This window comes from Babylonia areolata, chromosome 24 (assembly GCF_041734735.1).
Source record: "Babylonia areolata isolate BAREFJ2019XMU chromosome 24, ASM4173473v1, whole genome shotgun sequence".
In the NCBI taxonomy this organism is placed as follows: domain Eukaryota; kingdom Metazoa; phylum Mollusca; class Gastropoda; order Neogastropoda; family Buccinidae; genus Babylonia; species Babylonia areolata.
In genome coordinates, this window is record NC_134899.1 from 40,398,141 (window position 1) to 40,418,694 (window position 20,554).

Here is a 20,554-nt window from a genome sequence, read left to right on the forward strand (position 1 = left end):
TCTTTCTTTCTTTTTTTTTTCTTCTTCTTTTTTTTTTTTTTTTTCATCAAACAAATGGTTTCTGATTGGAAAGCACAAATGTTCCAAAAAATAATATAAAATAAAGAATAATAATAATTTCTTTCACCCTGGTAATTTTCTTCTTCTTCTTCTTTTTTTTCCTTTTTTTTTTTTTTTTTTTAATTTTTTTTTTAGGGGCGTGGGGTGGACAACAGTTTGAACTGTACATCCATCAATGCGAACTTTACCATCAGTTTAGATTTTGTTTGTTTCCGTTTCCTCAGAACAAATTTTGTGTAAGAAGTAACTGTGCTGCAGACAAAATCATCAAAATTATCCTCATGACGATGATAAAATAAAAAAATAATGATAATGATAATAACCAAGGAAAAATCCAAAGCACCCATGCAGAATTTCTGCTCCAGGCACTTCACAAAAGATCTCTCTCTCTTTTCCTCTCTCTTTTGTACACACACACACACACACACACACACACATACACACACTTTTCACTTTTGTGGACTGGAACTACTGTGTTTATTACTTGAATTTGGAGTTCTAAATGGAAAAAAAAAGAAAAGAAAAACAAAATGATTTAATGTCACTTTCAATATGTCTGGATGAAACATGAAAATTACTTGTATTGGCCCTGGTTGCATAGCACAGAGATTTTTCACACACACACACACACACACACACACACACACACACACACACACACACACCTTTGTATGGAATTTTTAAATCAATAATTTTCACACACACACACACACACACACACACACACACACACACACCTTCACTTACTCGTATGCGTACACAGTAATTCCCCCCCCCCCCCCCTTGCCCCCCCCCCCCCCCCCCCCCACACACACACACACCCCTTCTCCTCCCACTCGATTTTTTTTCCTTCCCTCGTCTAATATCACTTACAGTGAAAAGACGTTAAACTAAAGAACGAACACACCTTTGTATATGTATCTATCTACCAAATCAGCAAAGTTGGTAAGGTATCAGACTTCAGTTCCAGTGGTCAGGGTTCCATTCCCTGTTTCAGCCTGGTGTTCTGTCCTTGGGAAAGGCACTTTTCTCCCATTTTACTCATTTCACCAAGGTACTTGACTTGGTTGGGGAAGGTCAAAACAGTGGAAAGAGAGATTAGTCGGTTGCTGCCTTCCTATGCCAAACCCTTGATCAGTATCAGTATCAGTAGCTCAAGGAGGCGTCACTGCGTTCGGACAAATCCATATACGCTACACCACATCTGCCAAGCAGATGCCTGACCAGCAGCGTAACCCAACGCGCTTAGTCAGGCCTTGAGACAGTGGATATGACTGCCCCAATGGCTTCAATACACAATACACACACAATACAATACACAAACTTTATTGTCTATACTTTGGTACAGAGATTTTCTTTTTGGCAGCAGCACATGTCCAACAATAAGAAGAAAACAACAAACAAATAAAATGAATAGAAAATAAAAAGATAAATTAAAAATTAAATGGCACCAAATGGAAATAGCTATATACAAATATACAGATTACTGAAGTTTATGTGCCTCTCCATTTCAGTCAGCCAAACCGCATTGCACATCTATCCCCCCCCCCCCACACACACACACACACACAAACCCATGCACACACACAAGTACACATACATACATACATATATATACACACACACACATACATATACACATATATACATACATACACATACACACACATGCATACATATGTACATATACATACATAGACATACACACATACATACATACTTACATACATACATCTACATATATATATATATATATATATATATATATATATATATATATATATATATATATACACACATACATATATTCATATACATACACACACACACATATATATAAATATATATACATATACATACATACATACATATTATATATACACATATATATACATATACATATATATATATATATATATATATATACATATACATACACATACATACATATACACACATATATACATACACATAAATATATAATTTTTAAACATTTACACATATGTACACACACATACACACATATACCTACACACATACATACATACATATACACACACGCATATATATACAAATAGAAGTCAGACACTGTGCTCGCCAACAGGCTCCGACAGAGTCGCGCCCCTTCAAAATGCTATGGGACCTTTAACCTTTTAAATACAACAGATAGACAGATATACAGAAAGACAGACAGGCAGACAGACTGACTGAACCGTTCTCAACACGATATCAACCCTATGCTTGTCTTGGTCCTAGTTATACTTAATGACCCCTGCACTAAATTTCTGAGGCTAAATTCAAAATGATGGATCATTTTTCAATGGATACTAAATCATATGCTAGCGTTGGTCCTTGCTACACTTCATGACCTCTTCGATCAACTCCAGTATATGGGAAGGGGCTGGGGGAAGGGAGAAAGTGTGAGGGCTTCGTGACTCGTCAAGCCAAAGTAAATCTCCTGGGTAAACACTTGGCTTGAGCGTGACAGTTATCAAGAATGGGACTAGTGTTGTTACACATTATGCCAAGGCAGGCACTCCTGTCCGAAACGTTCCTGGAAGAGCGAGTAGGTCTCCATGACAAACTGCACTGAAAGAGTCATAAACAGTGGCAAACCTGCCCAAATGCACGCTCTCTCTCCTTTTCTCTCTACATCTGTTGATATCTGTTGATATTAGTGTGTGTGTGTGTGTGTGTGTGCACGCGTGCACGTATTGCTTTTGAAAACATACATGTGCATGTATATGTGTTCAAACATGCATGTGTGCACATGTTCCAATATCTCTCTCTCTCTCTCTCTCTTTCACTTATTCACTCACTTGTTCACAAGCTACAATTGGGGGAAAAAAAAATATCAGGAAAATTTTTTTTTTTTTTTAAATAAACAGTTGAGAATCCAATTCCAAATAACCTTAAACCTTTAAGTTAAAAGAGCATGCATATCAATAACAACAGCACCCACGCACACTCCCAAAACACGAACATGTATCCTAGTCACATTTTTTTTATAAATGCAGGCACCAACAAAACATGTTTTGTGAATTGCGCAATACCATTCCACATTTTGACAGAAAGGCCAAGCGTCCACTGACATATGACATGGTTCACTGATCAGCACGACCGGTCACACATCACTGGTCTGTTGACAGGCTGCTATGCTGGGAGATCAACAGTCAACCATGACCTTGCATAATGTACTCAGGGTCTGCAGTGTGTGGGTGGGTCCTTATTGATCAAGGATAATTTACATGCATGGTTAACACCAGTACTGATTGTTTTGGGCCAGAAAGAGGCAGGCCAGGATTTAAAATGGTAACACACATACATGTACACAATATTGTACACACTACACTTTTATTGTTCAGTAAGATACATTCTTATAAAACCAGTCTCATGATTTTATGCAATGATCAATCTAATGTGTGTGTGTGTGTGTGTGTGTGTGTGTGTGTGTGTGTGTGTGTGTGTGTGCACTGTCAACAAATACAAGATGCAGGCTCTCCCACTCCAATGTCTTAAAGTGAAACACACATTCTCTCTCTCTCTCTCTCTCTCTCTCTCTCTCTCTCTCTCTCTCTCTCACACACACACACACACACACAACACACACACAAACTCTGCAATCCCCAAATAATAAAAACATAAAAGTGGGTTTTTTTATTTCAGTGTCTGCCCCCTTTACTTCCTGATTTCACAACAACAGAATCAGATATTTCACTTCTTCGTATTTTTAGCCCAGTGTAAATTATACCCCACGGCCATAACCACTGGTTTGCTTGTCACACAATGTCAGTCAGCTTGGTTTATCTTTTTTGACTCACTTGTGTAAACAAAGTGAGTCTATGTTTTAACACGGAGTTCGGTTGTCTGTGTGTGTGTGTGTGTGTGTGTGTGTGTGTCCGTGGTAAACTTTAACATGGACATTTTCTCTGCAAATACTTTGTCAGTTGACACCAAATTAGGCATAAAAATAGGAAAACTTCAGTTCTTTCCAGTCATCTTGTTTAAAACAATATTGCACCTCTGAGATGGGCACAAAAAAAAAAAAAAAAAAAAAAAATGAAGCCTAATTATATGCAAACTGCATTTACTGTTATATTTATATTTTTTGTATTCTCTAAACTTGGCACTTTGATCAGATATTCTGACCCAACAACAAGAGCAGTCATTATTATCATTTTTTGTTCAAACAGGAACTTCTTTTGCTAAGCATGGAAGTTTTATTTATTTTGCAAACGTTTTGGTGCAGATAGTAAAAAAGGGAAATTACTCTGTAATTAATGCCAGGGGACCTAATTTGCTTTAAACTGATCTTTCTCATCTTAAAAAGCTTCGATTTTTTTTTTTTTTTTAAGTGTATCACAAGTGAGTCTTGAAGGCCTTGCCTCTCTTGTTAGTTTATGGTTCGATCCTTTTTTCTTTTCTATTTTTTTTAAGTCCATGAAGAAGATAATGACAACATGACAATATGAGGTAGGAGGATCATGTTCATGAAGACAATGACTGCAGGATCATAAGGGGAAACAGAATCATGTTCATGAGGATGATGTCTGCATGATGGTAAGGGGGAAGACAATTATGCTCAGAAAGATAATGAAGTGGACAGCATGATGATAAAGAGAGAGCATCCTGTTAAGATAATGGGTGCATGCTGATACTAAATAACACCAACAGGATCATGTTCATGAAGATATGATTGTATGCTTTTAAGAGGGAAGAGAATCATGATAAGATAATGGGTGCATGATGATAAAAAACAAAAGGACCATGTTCTTGAAGATAATCACAATGGCTGCATGATTACTTGAGGGAAGAGTTTCATGTGCTTGGATATATGACTGTATGATGATGATGGTGATAAGCAGGAAGAGAATCATATTCATGAAGAATAGAAGATAATGACTGCATTATGATAAGGTTAGAAAGGGATCTTGTTCATGAAGATGTTGGACTGCATGATGATGATGATAAGAAGGACTATGATCATGTTCATGAAGATGACTGCATTATGATAAGGGGAAGAGGATCATGTTCATGAAGATGACCGCATGATGTAAAAAATATGAGAGAAGATGATCATATTCATGAAGGTAATGACTGCATTAAGATAATCATAAGGGGTAAGATGATCATGGTCATATAGTCAGTGACTGCATAATGACAACAGGGATGAGAATCATATTCAAGAAGACACTGACTGCATTATAAGGGGGAAGTGGATCATGTTCACGAAGATAATGACTCCATAAAAAGGAGGAAAAGGATTATCTTCATGAAAGAAGAATATGACTGGATGATGTACATAATCATAATTACTGCATGATAAAGCACTGAAAAAAGCTAAAATGAAAAACAAAACATTTTGAATTGTCTTCACCTTATTTAGTAACTGAAAGTTTCATATATGCATTGGATCAAGAGAGAGAGACAAACATACAGAAAGACAGGTAGAGAGACAAACACTGAGACAGACAGAGAAGAAAGCAACAAACATCAAAGCTAAAAGCAAAATGAAAAACACCCGAAATAATATCAGACACTAAAATCACACACACAAAAAAAATAATTTGCAGCACAACAGAGACCAAGTCAATATTCAAAACCCAAGTGCACTTTCAGATAATTAAAAAAAAGAAAAGAAAAAAAAGGTCCAATCAACCACCAAAACAAAAACTAAATGCTCTGAACTAGCGCTCACCTCTGTGTCAATACCGCTGACTTTCTGCCGTTGCTTCAGATTGTTTTCTCCATCGATGTTGCTTGTGTCTATGTGGCAGATGCCAGCACTGTCACTGGAGCGCAGAAGCAGAATGTCAGCAGGAATGATCTCGTTGCAGGACAGGTGGACAAAATCACCCGGATACACGTTGCACCATTTCGTTTTGACGTAGCGTCCTTCCGACCTGCAGATAATGAAAGAAAAATAATAAAACTGCATCAGTTGACAAGCAGGATGTCATAGAGATGTTTAATGCAGTAATATTAAAAGTTATGTGCACAGAATAAGACAATGATGATTGTTTAACTCATCTGTAGCTGAAGATAATACCCAGTTGCTATAAATATAATTGTCATCTGGTGCATGACTGTGACTGTTCTAATTGTGCATGCAGATTACTCACTTGTAAAAGTCAGTGCATCAAAACACTGTGTGTGTGTCAGTGTGTGTGTGCATGCGCATGTGTTTGTGTGTGTGTGTGTGTGTGTGTGTGTGTGTGTGTGTGCCCATCTTTATGTGCTGTCATTCTAGTGGTGTGAGTGTGGCATTAGATAGGTCCCCTCTCCCCATTATCCTAAGGTGGTTATCTGTGTCCCCTATGAGATGGAACTCAAAATGTTTAACCCAAATGTTAACTCACTAACACTAATACAGTAACAGTATATGTGCACATATTATATGGATATATACTAGGAAGAAGGATGGGTGGATAATGTTATAACTTATATAAGGCAGCATTTAGGGTTGGTTCAGCGCTCTGTGTGTCATTTGACCTGTTCACCACAAAATGAACTGGGTCATTTTCAAAACAAATGGGTCAGGAAAAATATCCCTTTGTGCCTCCTCCACTGGCAACCCTTCATGCCCGCTCGACCACTGCACAGCTTTTATATATTTATATATATATTATATATATTTTATATGGCTTTTATATATGAATATATACGGAACGGCTTAAACGTGCACGCATGTGTGTGTGTGTGTGTGTGTGTGTGTGTGTGTGTGTGTGTGTGTGTGTGTTTTGCTGTTCTTGTTACTGTTATTGTTGTGTCATTAAGTGCTGCAAAGGAAAATTTTGCTGCTCAAGCATACATGTATGCATGTATAGGTACACTTACACTATTCTGGATCAGGGAAAATTACCTTGACAGTCAACTCACACACACTCTCACTCTCACGCAATCATGTGCACACATGCACACACACAAACACACACACACACACACACACACAAACACACGCACACACACAAACACACACACACATACACAAAGACACTCTAGGCTAACACATGCACTCATTCCTAAAACCCTGTCTTCCCACCTGTACACACAAAAACATGCAAGCCCATCACAGGATGTAATGTGCAGTCTTCTCTAAACTGAAAAATTGTGTTAAAAGTCAGGAAAGAAACTGACGAAGTGGAGTGGACAATATGAATAACTGAAAAAGTGTTCAGGAAAATCCGTCTTCGTGGTAGACCATTGTGTCAGCATACATGTTTCCTCTGAAATAAAAGACAAAAGGATTGTTTTTCAAGTTCTGAATTGGATGGCAGATTTCTTGCTGAGATTTTCCACTTCTTGATTATACATTCGTGTGTATCTAAATGACAGTGTGTGTGTGTGTGTGTGTGTGTGTGTGTGTGTGTGTGTGTGTGTGTGTGTGTGTGTCTGTGTGTGTCTGTGTGTGTGTGTCTGTGTGTGTGTGACTGTGATTGTGACTGTGACTGTGACTGTGTCTCTTGAAACTTAACTGAATTCACAGTAAACCTAGAGTTGATGAACACACAAAGAGTGCAGATGCACATGTGTATGTTTTTTTCATGGCTATATCAGTTCTCTATCATAGGCTATGCCCCACCTGCACACACACACACACACACACACACACACACACACACACACACACACACACTGGTGATGTGCTCCACTGCAGTTCACAACATATGAACAACAATGGTTTTATGTAACTCACAAACTGTAAGCATCATAGCTGGTTTTCTGTGCAAGTTTTGAGGTTGTTAGTTTGCAGTGTTAGTCTGCTCGGCGTCAAACTGCAAAGGAACAACAGTAACGTTATATTTTCCAGACACTGCAAGAGCAGTCACAATTATTTTGCAGTACAATGCTGCCCATCTGAATCTCAGTCCCACATACTGATCACATAATTTCTCCTCACCTCAACACTCTATATTGGCTCCCCACTGAAGCGAGACTTAAATACAAAACAAAGTTGCATGTCTTTGCTATTCTGTTTTCCACCCCACAGAACCTACATATCCTTCTGACCTTATCAGTGTTTACGCTCCCTCAAGAAATCTCCACTCTTCCTCTGACTGTTACCTTTTGAAACTTCCTCGTGTGAATACAAGAACCTATGGTGAACATTCTTTTTTCTTTACTGCTCCTCACATCTGGAACAACCTTCCTCATCATATCCGTGCATTTGATTTTATCTGTTTTTCACTCTTCACTAAAGAGTATTAAGTGGGTTGTTTTGTTCTTCCTATTTCATTTTAGTTCAGATGTGTGTGCAACATGTGCACCCAAAATGAATACAGGTCAGTGACCTTACATTAAAATTCTTGCATTCTTGATCTTCACTAAAAACTCATCTTTTAAAACCTTATCTCAGTATCCGTAAGCACTCTCAGCTTCCTTGTTCTCCAACACCACCCATGTCAGCTCACTTTGGATGTATGAAGAGTGTGAAATGGAGTGTGTGTGTGTGTGTGGGAGGGGGGGGGAGATGGGGGTTGGGGGTGAGGAGGGGTTGAGAAAGAGCGGTCATGAATGATTTATGTAGTTTGTAATATTTTTCTTTCATGTAAAGCGCCCTGAGCTCTTAGAGAGAAAGGGTGCTGTACAAATTCAAGTTCAAGTTAGTTAAGGTTGAAAGAAATCTACAGGCCTTTTGGTCTGACCTGCTCACTGGAAAAATGTCAAGTGACCAACTGGCTGCCACATCCATTGGGTCATTTGAAATTTGCATGGGTCAATGACTGATGACCATCTTCAAACCTAAACCCTGTATAAGGGGTTTGCACGTCAATGAATGTTCAATATGTGTACTGTATGTAAGCATTTGTTATATTTTTTTAGCTTTCATAATGTAATTTATGAATGAGTATACCATGTTTCTGAATGCGTGTGCAAAAGAGAGAGAGAGAGAGAGAGGGAGAAAGAGAGAAAGTGTGTGTGTGTGTGTGCATGTGTGTGTGTGTTTGTCTTTGTGTGTGTGTGTGTGTGTGTGTGACAGTGTGTGTATGTATGTATATGTGTGTGTGAGACAGTGTCATGAGTGTGTGTGTGTGGGAGTGGGGGGGGGACTCTGTGTGTGTGTGTGTGTGTGACAGTGTGTGTATGCATGTGTATGTGTGTGTGAGACAGTGTCATGAGTGTGTGTGTGTGGGAGTGGGGGGGGGGGACTGTGTGTGTGTGTGTGTGTGTGTGTGTGTGTGTGTGTGTGTGTGTGTGTGTGAGTGAGTGTGTGTGTGTGTGTTTATGCACATGTGATAGTGGGTATGTGTATCTCATCATAAAAATGATAATAAAATGCAGTATTTAAACTGCAGACCTGCCATGCCTTCTGACACTGTGGCAGTAAAAACAAATGATAAGAAACTTCAGTTCAATATTCCTTTCTTGTAAGAAGTCATAGACAGATACACACAAATACATCTTCGTGCATGCATGGTGCATGCACACATACAAAAACACACACACATATCATGCAACATTATAATAATTTCTAATTCCATAAATCAACTGTTTAACTGGCATCAATTCCAGTGACACACATGTCTACTCAAACACCCACAGTGAAAACAAGAAACACACAATCACACATGCATACATACACACAGACATACACACATGCACAAACACATATGCACCCGCTGTCTCAACCCTACTCTCCACACATATTAGTTACACATGTATACATCTTACAAGTATACAAATACAAAAAGTTACCTACTTTGAATACACTCGGCAAGTGAGAGAGTTGATCTTCTTGTCAGAACGGTATCGTCTGAAATCCTCAAATGCATCCTTTATTGCTGTGACAGCTAACACAAACACAACTGGCACTGCAGCCACTTCTTTTGCAAATGCATTTATCTCTGGAACCCAGTTCAAAGCAACAACAAAAATAAAATATAAATTTGCAAATCTGTGGAACTGTTCAAACAAGTTTTTTGGCAGGAATGTTAAAATGGAGTATTTTGTGGTTTTGATTCTGTTGCCTTCATATCCATAATTTGGATGCGCCTTATGCTTATGCAACACCTCTGCTGGAACTGAGTGGTTTGCAACAACTGGTCGCTCTTTTGGGCGGACATTTCCTCTCCTTAAGATATTGCCCATATTTTACAGCACTTGAAGGATTGTTGAACGAGGATTTTTTTCTTCTTTTTGTTTTTAATGAACCAACATGCTCTCTTCTGGTTGGATGTAAATCAATCAAGTCTTGACTGATGGCTTGATAGGTTGAACTGCATGAACTTTTATGTTTATCACAGTTTATCACAGTGATGTAAAGCAAAATTAATATGTTTGAAATGTCAACACTATTTTCAACACGTTTCTGAATGTCTCTTTTTTCTCACTCTGTTCCAAATGAATTCTTGGCTGGCTTTCTTTTGGTCCAAGCGGGTTGCACTTGCAGGAAGTGTCCCCAAAACAGATGAAGGCACGCTTAGATAGTCAAAATTTCAAGACGATCGACCTCGTTCAAGTCATAGTTGCTAAAACTGGAGAATCTGGAATCGTCAGTTTCACTAGAGAGGCTGGTCTATTTCGAAACAACGTGTGTGTATCCAAACAAAAACCCACACAACAGTTTCAGTCAATAGTTGGCAACGCATTGTGTGTACTGTTGCTTCCTAAACGCTGCGACGTTAGGCTCATGATAGCCGCGTCTTGATTGGATATTCGAAAACGAGGAGTCGAATCACAGGCACTTTAACAAGCATGCACAGCAGGTGCGATCATGGCTGAAAGTGAATGGGAGGAGGTCCTGACTTCGCTGTCGAAACTTTCAGCTTCAGACACAAGTGATGTATGACTGATATTCTCGAAACTGCATGCCATCTAAAATCGTTTTGTGTTTTGCTTAAGAACACGTCCTTATTTTATTGTAATGAACGTCACGGGACCAAATGGTCAAGTGATGCGATTTTGCAGAGCAGACAACTCGACTGCCACAAGACAGTTAAATCTGCACCATGTGAAGTCCCATGAGTGCGACAAGACTGTCGCAGTCAATAGATAATTTACAGTGTGCTTTAATGTAAACAGCCAAATCGATTCAGTGGTTCGTGAAGACGCAGCGGTGCCAGTATTAGAAATTTAATCATGTACTTGACACAGTCGACAGTGAGAGAAACATATATAATTTTATTTTCCTCCACACCACAGACGCCCCCCTCCCCCTCCCCCCAAATCCGCCCCCTCATACAAAACCACTCATACCCTCCGAACTGTTGTAAATTAGTATTGTACTATTTTCTGCAAAATCAGATGAGATGAAAGAAGACTTCCACAGGACATGTAGACTGGGCAATATTTCACTTGGTTAGGTTTCACACACACACACACACACACACACACTTACTCACACACAGTGACATACACTGGTACAGGTTGGGTTTATATCAGTAGCAGTATAATATAGTGATGTACTCCATTTGTATGATCATTTTATTGTTGTGTAGAGAGGATGTAAGGGGGAGAGGGGACAGGGAAAGAACAGTAGCTCAGCTGGCAAGGAACTTGCAGGATGGCACAGACATCAGTGTTGTTGGTGGGTGCTTGCAGGTGACATGATACAAATGGTTGTTGCACGTTTTGTAACTGAGTCAGGAGAATTCATACGTTTGTCGATACTCTAGTATAATACTCACTCAGCCAGATTAGGGATATGTGTGTGTGTGCTCCTGGTCATAGTTTTGAATAATATACATGTGATAAATAGTCTTCATTTTAGTGTGTCAAAGTAATTCCCATTTGAAAGAGAATTGATTATATGTTTTGGACAGCTGTGCCATGCCCTGGCAGAGCAGATATGTCACAGCGGAGTTCCTGCACCTGACACCTATTTAAAGTCACTGTCACTGGAGGAATGGTGGTCGCTGACAGGGGTGCTGAGGAAGTTTCTCACAATCTCCGCCAAAAATGACTCCACAAGAGATCAGGTGAAAGAGTCCTTCAACCAATCATTCACTCAGGCTTGTACAGATACATTTATGTACGTGTACTTATTGATCAATGTGATTGGTATACACACACACACACACACACACACACACACACACACACACACACACACATACACACTTTTCATATTGCATGCATTATCATTGTGTGTTGTACAGTCACTGTGTGTCATGTTACAAATGTCCTGTTCTTGTCTTCAAGTTCTGATTGATCAATGGATGTGTTTTCACCTTGACTTAAAAAAAAGGGGAACTGGATAAAAAGGAAACATTCTAACACTGTGTGCTAAATGCTTTTGGGAGGGAAACTCCGTGCTATGCATCTGTTTATGTTAGGAAATGCAGAATCGAGCAGCACTGCAGAGGCATGCAGAAGGGAAGTATAATACTAGGGGAGGTCACTAGCCACAGCCATTTTCAGTTTCTCTGAAGGTTTAAGATATAAGTTTGTATATGTCAGGTGTCAGACCTCTGCTGGAGTCTGTAACAGTGGGTCATGGTTAGTATATGTCAGATTAACCTGAATTTTTAAGGGGAAAAATCCCTTAAGAGTCCAAATGTTTGCTGCAGATGCTTGAATCAATGAAAGCGGTGCCTGAGGAACAGAGGAAGGTCATCATTGAAGCAGCAACTGTTCACAGGAACGAGTTGCACCATCGTCTGCTGGAGGACACTACATCCATTTCACAGAGTGTGCTGCGTGACTTCGACTGGCAACTCAAGGTCAGTGTTTTTACCCCACATCAAAATCAATCACATGAAATTTAAGGTAAGAGTTATTACTCATCACTAGAATTAAGGGCATAGAATTTGAAGTCAGTGTTCTTATTCCACACCATAATAAATGGCTTGAAATTTCATTATTTGGCAACACATAACATGCTTGACAGATTCAAGATCTCAAAAAACTATTAAAAAATAAATTAGAATTGACACGGACTCCACTTAAGTATGCTTTTTATTTGTCTTGGAATTTGTATTCAAAATCATGTTTTGTGTGAATTTTTAATGATCTTCACCAGCATTTTGATGTCATAGAAAACCCTTTACAAAAAGGAAAACTTGATCTTGGTTCGAATCCCACATTTGCCAGTATTTTTTCCACCTCCAGAAGACCCTGAGTGGGGTGGTCTTGACGCTGGTCATTAGAATGCGATGATAAACTAAGATCCTGTGTGCAGCATGCACCTAGTGCATGCAAAAGAACCCTCAAGAACAAAAGGACTGTCTTCAAAATCCTCTTTAAAAAAAAAAAAAAATCCTTTTCGATAGGATAACAAATGTAATACACTTGCAGGCAGATTTGTTTTCTTTGACGAGTTGCACTTTCACTGTTGCAACATGCTCTCCCAGTGGAGAGCAGTCAAAATTTCAGAGAAATCTGCACTGACAAATGAGAATACAACACAGTATGTATTTCATATATTTTTAAAAGATTGGTTTTCAGAAAGGATGTTCAATTTGATTGGTTAAAAAATGGATAGACAAGAAAAGAGAAGGAAAAAATTAACTCACGGTAAAACACTGTTAAATTTTAAAAAAAAAAAAAAAGATAATTTTTGTTTAAAACTCAGTGTGGAATAACTGTTTCCATAGCCATCACATGATTTGTGTGTGTTTGTGTAAAGTAAATTTAAACATGGATTACACTGTACCTTCATTGTAAGAATTTATGATGGTCATTTTGGAGTTGGGTTTCTTATTCTGAGATGTTTCTTAACATATGTATTAATTTAGAAAAGATCTCTTTTATGGCATGCTAAAATTCTGTTTTGGGTGTTGAATCTGCCATTAAAGAATTTATAATGATGAATTCTTTGTGGTGTTTCTTTTTTGAAAGTATTTCTTTATATACTTGACATTTTAGAACATATCTCTTTTATTGCATGATAAATCAGGCTGTTTTGATACTTAAATGTATTCAGCTGAATGTTTTTTGACCTCTTAATTAATCCTTTGTCATGTTTAGTTTTGTGTTTGGACTGTGGGCTGAGAGATTGTGTTGAGTGAGTGACAAGCCTTAGGTAGCACAAGTAATTTCCAGGTGGATTAATGAAGATTTATTAAATTGTAATTTGCATTGTATCGTATTTGCTTGTGCAGTTGGTCATGTCGTCAGACAAGCTTGCCTCTATCAACAAACCCCTGCTGAATGTTGACCTTGACCTTCAGGATGGTGCAGGGAACAGTCGCCAGGTAGCTCTTGAACTCGACCATGAAGAGCTCAAAAAGCTGCTCAGTTCATTGGAGGGCTGTAGTAAGGTAAGATCGCATTATGATTATCAATAAAATTCTTCTCTTGTACGGCTTTTTTTTTTGTTTGTTTGTTTGGGTTTTTTTTTGGTTCTTGATATTTGTTTGGTTTTGGGGGGGGGGGTTTGTTTTGTTTTTTGTCTGGGTCTTTCTTTGTACATTGAGCGTGACTAGATTGTGATTAATAGTTTTTGTTTAGTGACTAGTGGTTTGGTTTTATGTTGTTTTTTGCTGCCCCATCATCTGAACCATTTCAGTGTCATTTACTCCCACGCTGCTCATTTTACGAGTCCCTTGTACACTGCCACAACAGAGTTCATCTGTTGCAGTCCCAGTGCCAGCAGTCCATTGGGAACCATCAATGTTAGGTTGCTAGGAGGCTACACACCGGAATAGGCCCTGCACTGCTGTTGAGTCACTTCAGTGGTGTTCAGTAGTTCCTGTTCTGATTTAACATACTTAGGACACTACTAAGCCTCCTACTGACGACAATAATGGCTTAGTTATGGAGCCAGACTGAATGAACATCTCTCCCAGAGTGGAAACCATCAGAGTGTCTCTCCAATGACCCCCATGAATCTGCTGACATTGAAAACCTTGACAAGACTCACCCCAAGCGTGGAAATGGAGAGGTATCGAAACTGAGGTCCCCATGTGTTTTGGATGAAGTTGGTTCCAGTTTTAAGATAGTGTCATGTTCAGGAGTCTGTGATAGTTTTGTGTTGTGTTTGTGTGTGTGTGTGTGTGTTCAGTCCATCATGGTATCAAACTATTTGAAATCCTAGCAGAAAGTATGATTGTTATTATTGTGTTTTTTAATTATTATTATAATACTGTTTCTTAAGCCTGATTGTTATTCATTGTTGTCATTACTATTATGGTTGTCTTTTCATTCACTTGTAAAAGAGATTTTGTATAGCTCTGCTCTAAAAATGACTGTCTGCACTAACCTTGATTTTTACTTGTCTATGGTCATCCAGTGGCAATTTTGTTCATCATATTTATTTGTTATCATTTGTTTGTGATTTCTTTGAGTTGTTTATTGTGAACTGTTGGTCATGATGGCTAGAACAAGTTTTGGTTGAAAAGGAAGAGAACTGTACAAGTCATTCATCACACACATATGATTTTAAAGCACACGAGTATGCGCACACACGAGTATGCGCGCGTGCACACACACACACACACATGCATGCATAGTTCGGCAGTTCAGTTTACCATTTGAAAACTGTATCACAAAAATGAATAACTTTCTTTACAAGAAATGTTCTGTATGTTTTGATGTTATTTGATTGTTCAGCCAAGTTGGTGTTCAGTGGAAAGAAAATGTTCTTTTTTTTTTTTTTTTTTCCCCCAGTAATAATGGTAATAAGATGCTCTTTGTGTCCCTGTTTACAGGCTGTACAGCAGTTGACGGTGTAACACTCATGGGCCATAGAGAGACAGAAACAAAGCATGAACGCGCGACAGAGAGCACTTCCCCCTATTAAGTATTATATAGAAAAATATATATATTACAATAAGAGAATGAAAACCACCATGTTATGACTGTTGAAGCCTTGTTATTGTTGCCATGCTGTCAGATATGGAACAGTAAGCTTGAGACAAACTGGTTTGTAACAGATACCACAACCACATGGGTGCTTAGCATTATCTCTTTCATTATGTGTTGATATATTTGTATACATGTATGTAAATGATTGCATGTCCGTCAGTATGTACATGATAGTGTATGATTATATATATCAGGATGTATATGTGTTAGTGTATGATTATTTATATCAGGATGTCTATGTGTTGTGAAGTGTTTGATTTCCAAAATATGTATGCGAACAAAATAAAATGAAAAAGGATTTTTTTAAAAGTGTTTGAATTGTTTTTAAAATGTCCTCTGAAACCTGAGCAAATGGGGATTTATGATATCATAGGCAGCAAATACTCCAATTGTTGCACCTCAAAAAAAAAAAAAAAAAATCCCCAGAAAAAAAGAAGACATTTATTTCAAAAGGATATATGTTTGTGGAAGGTAAATGAAATGATTGATTCATTATGTTCATATGTTGCTAATATGCCAACATGCAAACATCATTTTGTTGAATACTGACAAGTATCAGAAGTTTCAAGGACCATATTGCTTATAGATTTTACAATTCCCCCTTATTTCGTTTCTTTGACATGACATCTGGGTTTATATCTGTGTGTTTTGCTAAGGTTAAAAAGTCTTCTTTCCAAGTATATTTTGTTGCTGATTTATTGAATGTTGATTTTGTTTCTGTGTTGATAAATTGAGCATAGTATTTAATTTTCTGTTGTTTAACAACTCCTCTTGGCACATTAACTGAATTCATTTCATGAAATCACTTTCTTTTTTCTTTCTTTTTTCTTATTCTGTTGGAAACCAATCTAGGTGATTTAGTCTTATATTTCTCTTTGGATGATTAAGCCCACAGATATAAATCATTTTCTCCGCATAGGCGGATAGTAGTTTGCACAGGACAGGAATGTCAGACCCCTGCCGGAGTCTGCACTAGTTGGGTCACGGTTAAGTATGTGTAATTAAAATAACTTTCAAGGTGTGAGAAAAAGAGAAAATATTTGTGCTTGCGTGTGTTTGTGTGTATGATCTTGTGTGTGTGTGCATGCATGCATGCATAGAAGCATATGCATGCATGCATGCATGTATGTATATGTCCATAAAAAATTAAAATAGAATTCAGACGCAAGTGGATGTGCATTTCTTGTTCCCATTCCAAAATCATTCCTTGCGAGATGTTGGGGGGTGTATGTATATATGTGACTGTGTTTCCATCCACACATATACCAACAAAAAAAAAAAAAAAGGTGTCCAGTTTTATGTGAGTGTGCTTGTGTGTGTGTTTCGTCTCTTATATCTTTATCTTCTTGTCAATCAAGAGGTGTGTTTTTATACATGTTTCCTCCATTTCCAGTAATTCTTATGACTCCTAAGAGTGAACAGAGAGCAGGAAGGTAATGTAGCTTGCTTTGCATTTTCTTCATATTACAGCAGCAACATGCTTAAGTGTATTGTGTGTCCTAATGTCTCACTTGTAGATGTATATATAACCCAGTGAAAAAATATTAATTCATCATGTTGCATTGCAATTTATGTGCTATGATTTGTTTAAAATTTCAACATATCTGCAGGTTTGTAGTCTTTGAGCCAGAGTGACTCATTATATACATCTCTGTGTGAGTAAGTGTGTGTGTGTACATGTGTGTGTTGGAATATTTCAGGAATTATAAAACCAAAATCTTTACAGATTTTAGTTTTGTTAGGATTAGCCAATCATGCAGTATGTATTATACCGACAATTGAAGGTTAAAATGAATACTTTCTCTTCTTTTTATGTTTTTATCTTTTTTCCACTTTTTTTTTCTAAAGAAGCTGTCCAGTTTCATTGACTGATATTGATGCATTCTGTAATAAGGCACTATTCTTGCCCAATGTCTGGATCTTTAAACTGGTTATGAGGAAAAAATTATCAGTAATTTTCTTTGCATTTTAGCATTTTGACTTCAATACATATTGAGACAAGTTTTGCAAAATTTGCCAAAATCTTTAAAAAAAAAAACAACAACAAAAAACAAAAACTTCATTCTAGTTGTTTTGATTGGTGTTCTTTTGTCAGGGATTTTTCAGATAGATTTAGATGTTTTTTTCTTCTTTTTTTTTTTAAAGTTTTGCACATGTTTGTTAATTATTTGTGTATGTTAAATATAATGATCAATAAATAGTGAAACATAATATTCCTTACAGTTGACAGATAAAGAAGTCAATGGAAGAACGAATAGCAGTTATTACATCAGTTATTGTATATGAACAGAAAGAGTGGAGTGGAGTGATGGCCTAGAGGTAACGCGTCCGCCTTGGAAGCGAGAGAATCTGAGTGCGCTGGTTCGAATCACGGTTCAGCCGCCGATATTTTCTCCCCCTCCACTAGACCTTGAGTGGTGGTCTGGACGCTAGTCATTCGGATGAGACGATAAACCGAGGTCCCGTGTGCAGCATGCATTTAGCGCATGTAAAAGAACCCACGGCAACAAAAGGGTTGTTCCTGGCAAAATTCTGTAGAAAAATCCACTTCGATAGGAGAAACAAATAAAACTACACGCAGGAAAAAATACAAAAAGAAATGGGTGGCGCTGTAGTGTAGCGACGCGCTCTCCCTGGGGAGAGCAGCCCGAATTTCACACAGAGAAATCTGATGTAACTAATAAAAAGAAATACAAATACAAAATGATGTCATTTTATGTGCTTAAAGGAGAATGCAGTTAAAATGGTTTATATATATAAACAATAACAAAACATCAATATCATCATATGAGAGGGTGTGGGGATAGGTCTTGATGTTTGTTAGCATAAAACTGTGCAATAAAATTACTGAAACCCTGCTGGCACACTTGTGAGTGATCAAGAAATAAATCTCTCTCTCTCTCAGTCCGTATGTCTGTGTGTGTGAGTGTGATGAGGTGGTAGTGTTTTGGTTATTTTTTCAGCAAATATGTTTCTTGTTAAACTTTTAAAAATTGAAAATACACTATTCTTGACACTGCACAGCATGAACAGCAAAACAATAACAAAAACACCAGTGATGGTTTAAAAAAAAAAGTATTAAAACAAGTTTCAATTGTTGTGGGTTTCCAACTTATATAAATGGCATTACGACATATAGATACGTAGATAAATTATTAATATATGAGGGCATTAGAAATGGGAACACAGTAGGAGCATCTATGCAGATCCTTTACTTGTTGAGTCAAATACTGCAGTGTGGATGTAATATTTCCAAGCTCAAGATTTCAATTCCATTTATTTAAACTTACTGTCTTTGCATCCACACAGAAATTTGCGATGACAACTCTCCACTCAACAGCCAGGAAATGGGATCCCTGTGACGCATTCCTGTTTATTGCCTGTACCATTTCTGATATTGACAACTGTGTGACACAAAGTGTATTCAAGGTCCACAAGTAAAACAGAAAACTGATACTGCCTGACATTGGATTATACATATTAACAGACCCATATTATTCATTTAACCGCATACAATTATCTGGATATACTATTTAGACGGTGCATTGCGTTTTACGAGGATTAAATATTTGATGCACCCCAGATCTTGTGCAGAAATACTTGGGTCACAAATATCAGTATGAGCTACAGAGGTGTTTAATTATTTCTGTATGTGTAGAAGAACTGTAGGCCTTATAATAATCTATAACTGTCTATAAGTGTCCTTGGGTTGAGCCTCAATAACCTTTGTGTTCATCTAAATTCCTGTGATATGGCTCTGCAGGTCTCTCTTCTTCTCATCAGGCTCGATTTCAAGGAGGCTTGAAAGCATGCACACTGACCAATTTACACATTAAAAGTTAAAGGTCCCATAGCTTTTTACAGCCATCAGGGCAGTGAGTTCATATCCACTGTGTCCAGGGCTCGGCATAGGAAGGTGGGGTCCATTCCTCTCCTTCCGCTTTAACCTTTCCCAGTCAAGCCAGGTACACATTCACACCTGGGTGGAGTGATGGAAATAGCAGAAAAGTGCCTTTCCCAGGCCAAAAGGGGATGTCAAACCCTGACCACTGGGTAAGAAGTCCAATGCTTAATCAATTTTGCCAAGCAATATTACATTCCCTTTAAACAAAATAATAACTAAAACAAAACAAAAAACATACACAAAATGACACTGAACTTAAGATTGAGGTCTCACTGAATGACAGAGGAAACCAAAGATGAGTGTCAAAAGGCAGCTCAGTGTGTTGTACAAATGACTCGGTGTTTACAAAGATCTTAGAGTTTATAGTATCTAACCGTGGACTGGCTGCCTTTAAGTACCTTTTTTTTAAAATACATGTTGCATTTCTTGATTTAATCAACTGACATGACCTATTTTAATTTTTCTCTCTCGCCTATATTTCAAATTATATGCATATGTTTGTGTGGGGATGTTTGAGTGAATGTTTTTAGTGCTTTTGTAAAGCACATAGAGCTTCAAGAATATGCGCTATAGCAAGATGTCTTAATAAATAAATAAAATAAGTATCATTATCAATAAATCAAACACCACTGGTCAGGCCTACTGACTGATGCACTGCTCAGGTCTTGAGAGTCTACCACAGGTGTGTACAAAACATTAAAACTGAAACAATGAATAAAGAAATAAACTAGTAAATAGTTTTTTTTAACGGAAAGCTAATGAACTGATTGCAATATAATAAAAATCACGGAACGCATTCCCCACACCCTTACCCCCCACCCCCTCCACACACACACGCACACA

General features: G+C 37.8%; 2 protein-coding genes across 2 annotated transcripts in view; one reads left to right on the forward strand and one right to left on the reverse strand.

The window, feature by feature from the left end:
- The window catches only part of LOC143298756 (phospholipid-transporting ATPase VA-like), a 45,855-nt gene extending 35,198 nt beyond the window's left edge, over positions 1-10,657 (reverse strand). Inside the window, exons 1-2 of the mRNA XM_076611695.1 lie at positions 9,761-10,657; positions 5,759-5,963 (exon numbers count right to left, since the gene is read on the reverse strand). Coding sequence (XP_076467810.1) covers positions 5,759-5,963; positions 9,761-10,149 — 594 coding nt within the window. The 5' untranslated portion in view covers positions 10,150-10,657. The remainder of the gene's footprint in view (positions 1-5,758; positions 5,964-9,760) is intronic.
- A 99-nt stretch (positions 10,658-10,756) lies between these two features.
- LOC143298881 (COMM domain-containing protein 8-like) lies at positions 10,757-18,665 on the forward strand. The gene is made up of 5 exons (XM_076611889.1): positions 10,757-10,843; positions 11,823-11,978; positions 12,570-12,722; positions 14,103-14,261; positions 15,651-18,665. Exons 1-5 carry the CDS (start codon positions 10,775-10,777, stop codon positions 15,672-15,674), a joined length of 561 nt encoding a protein of 186 aa, XP_076468004.1. The 5' UTR covers positions 10,757-10,774; the 3' UTR covers positions 15,675-18,665.
- Positions 18,666-20,554: the final 1,889 nt, after the last annotated feature.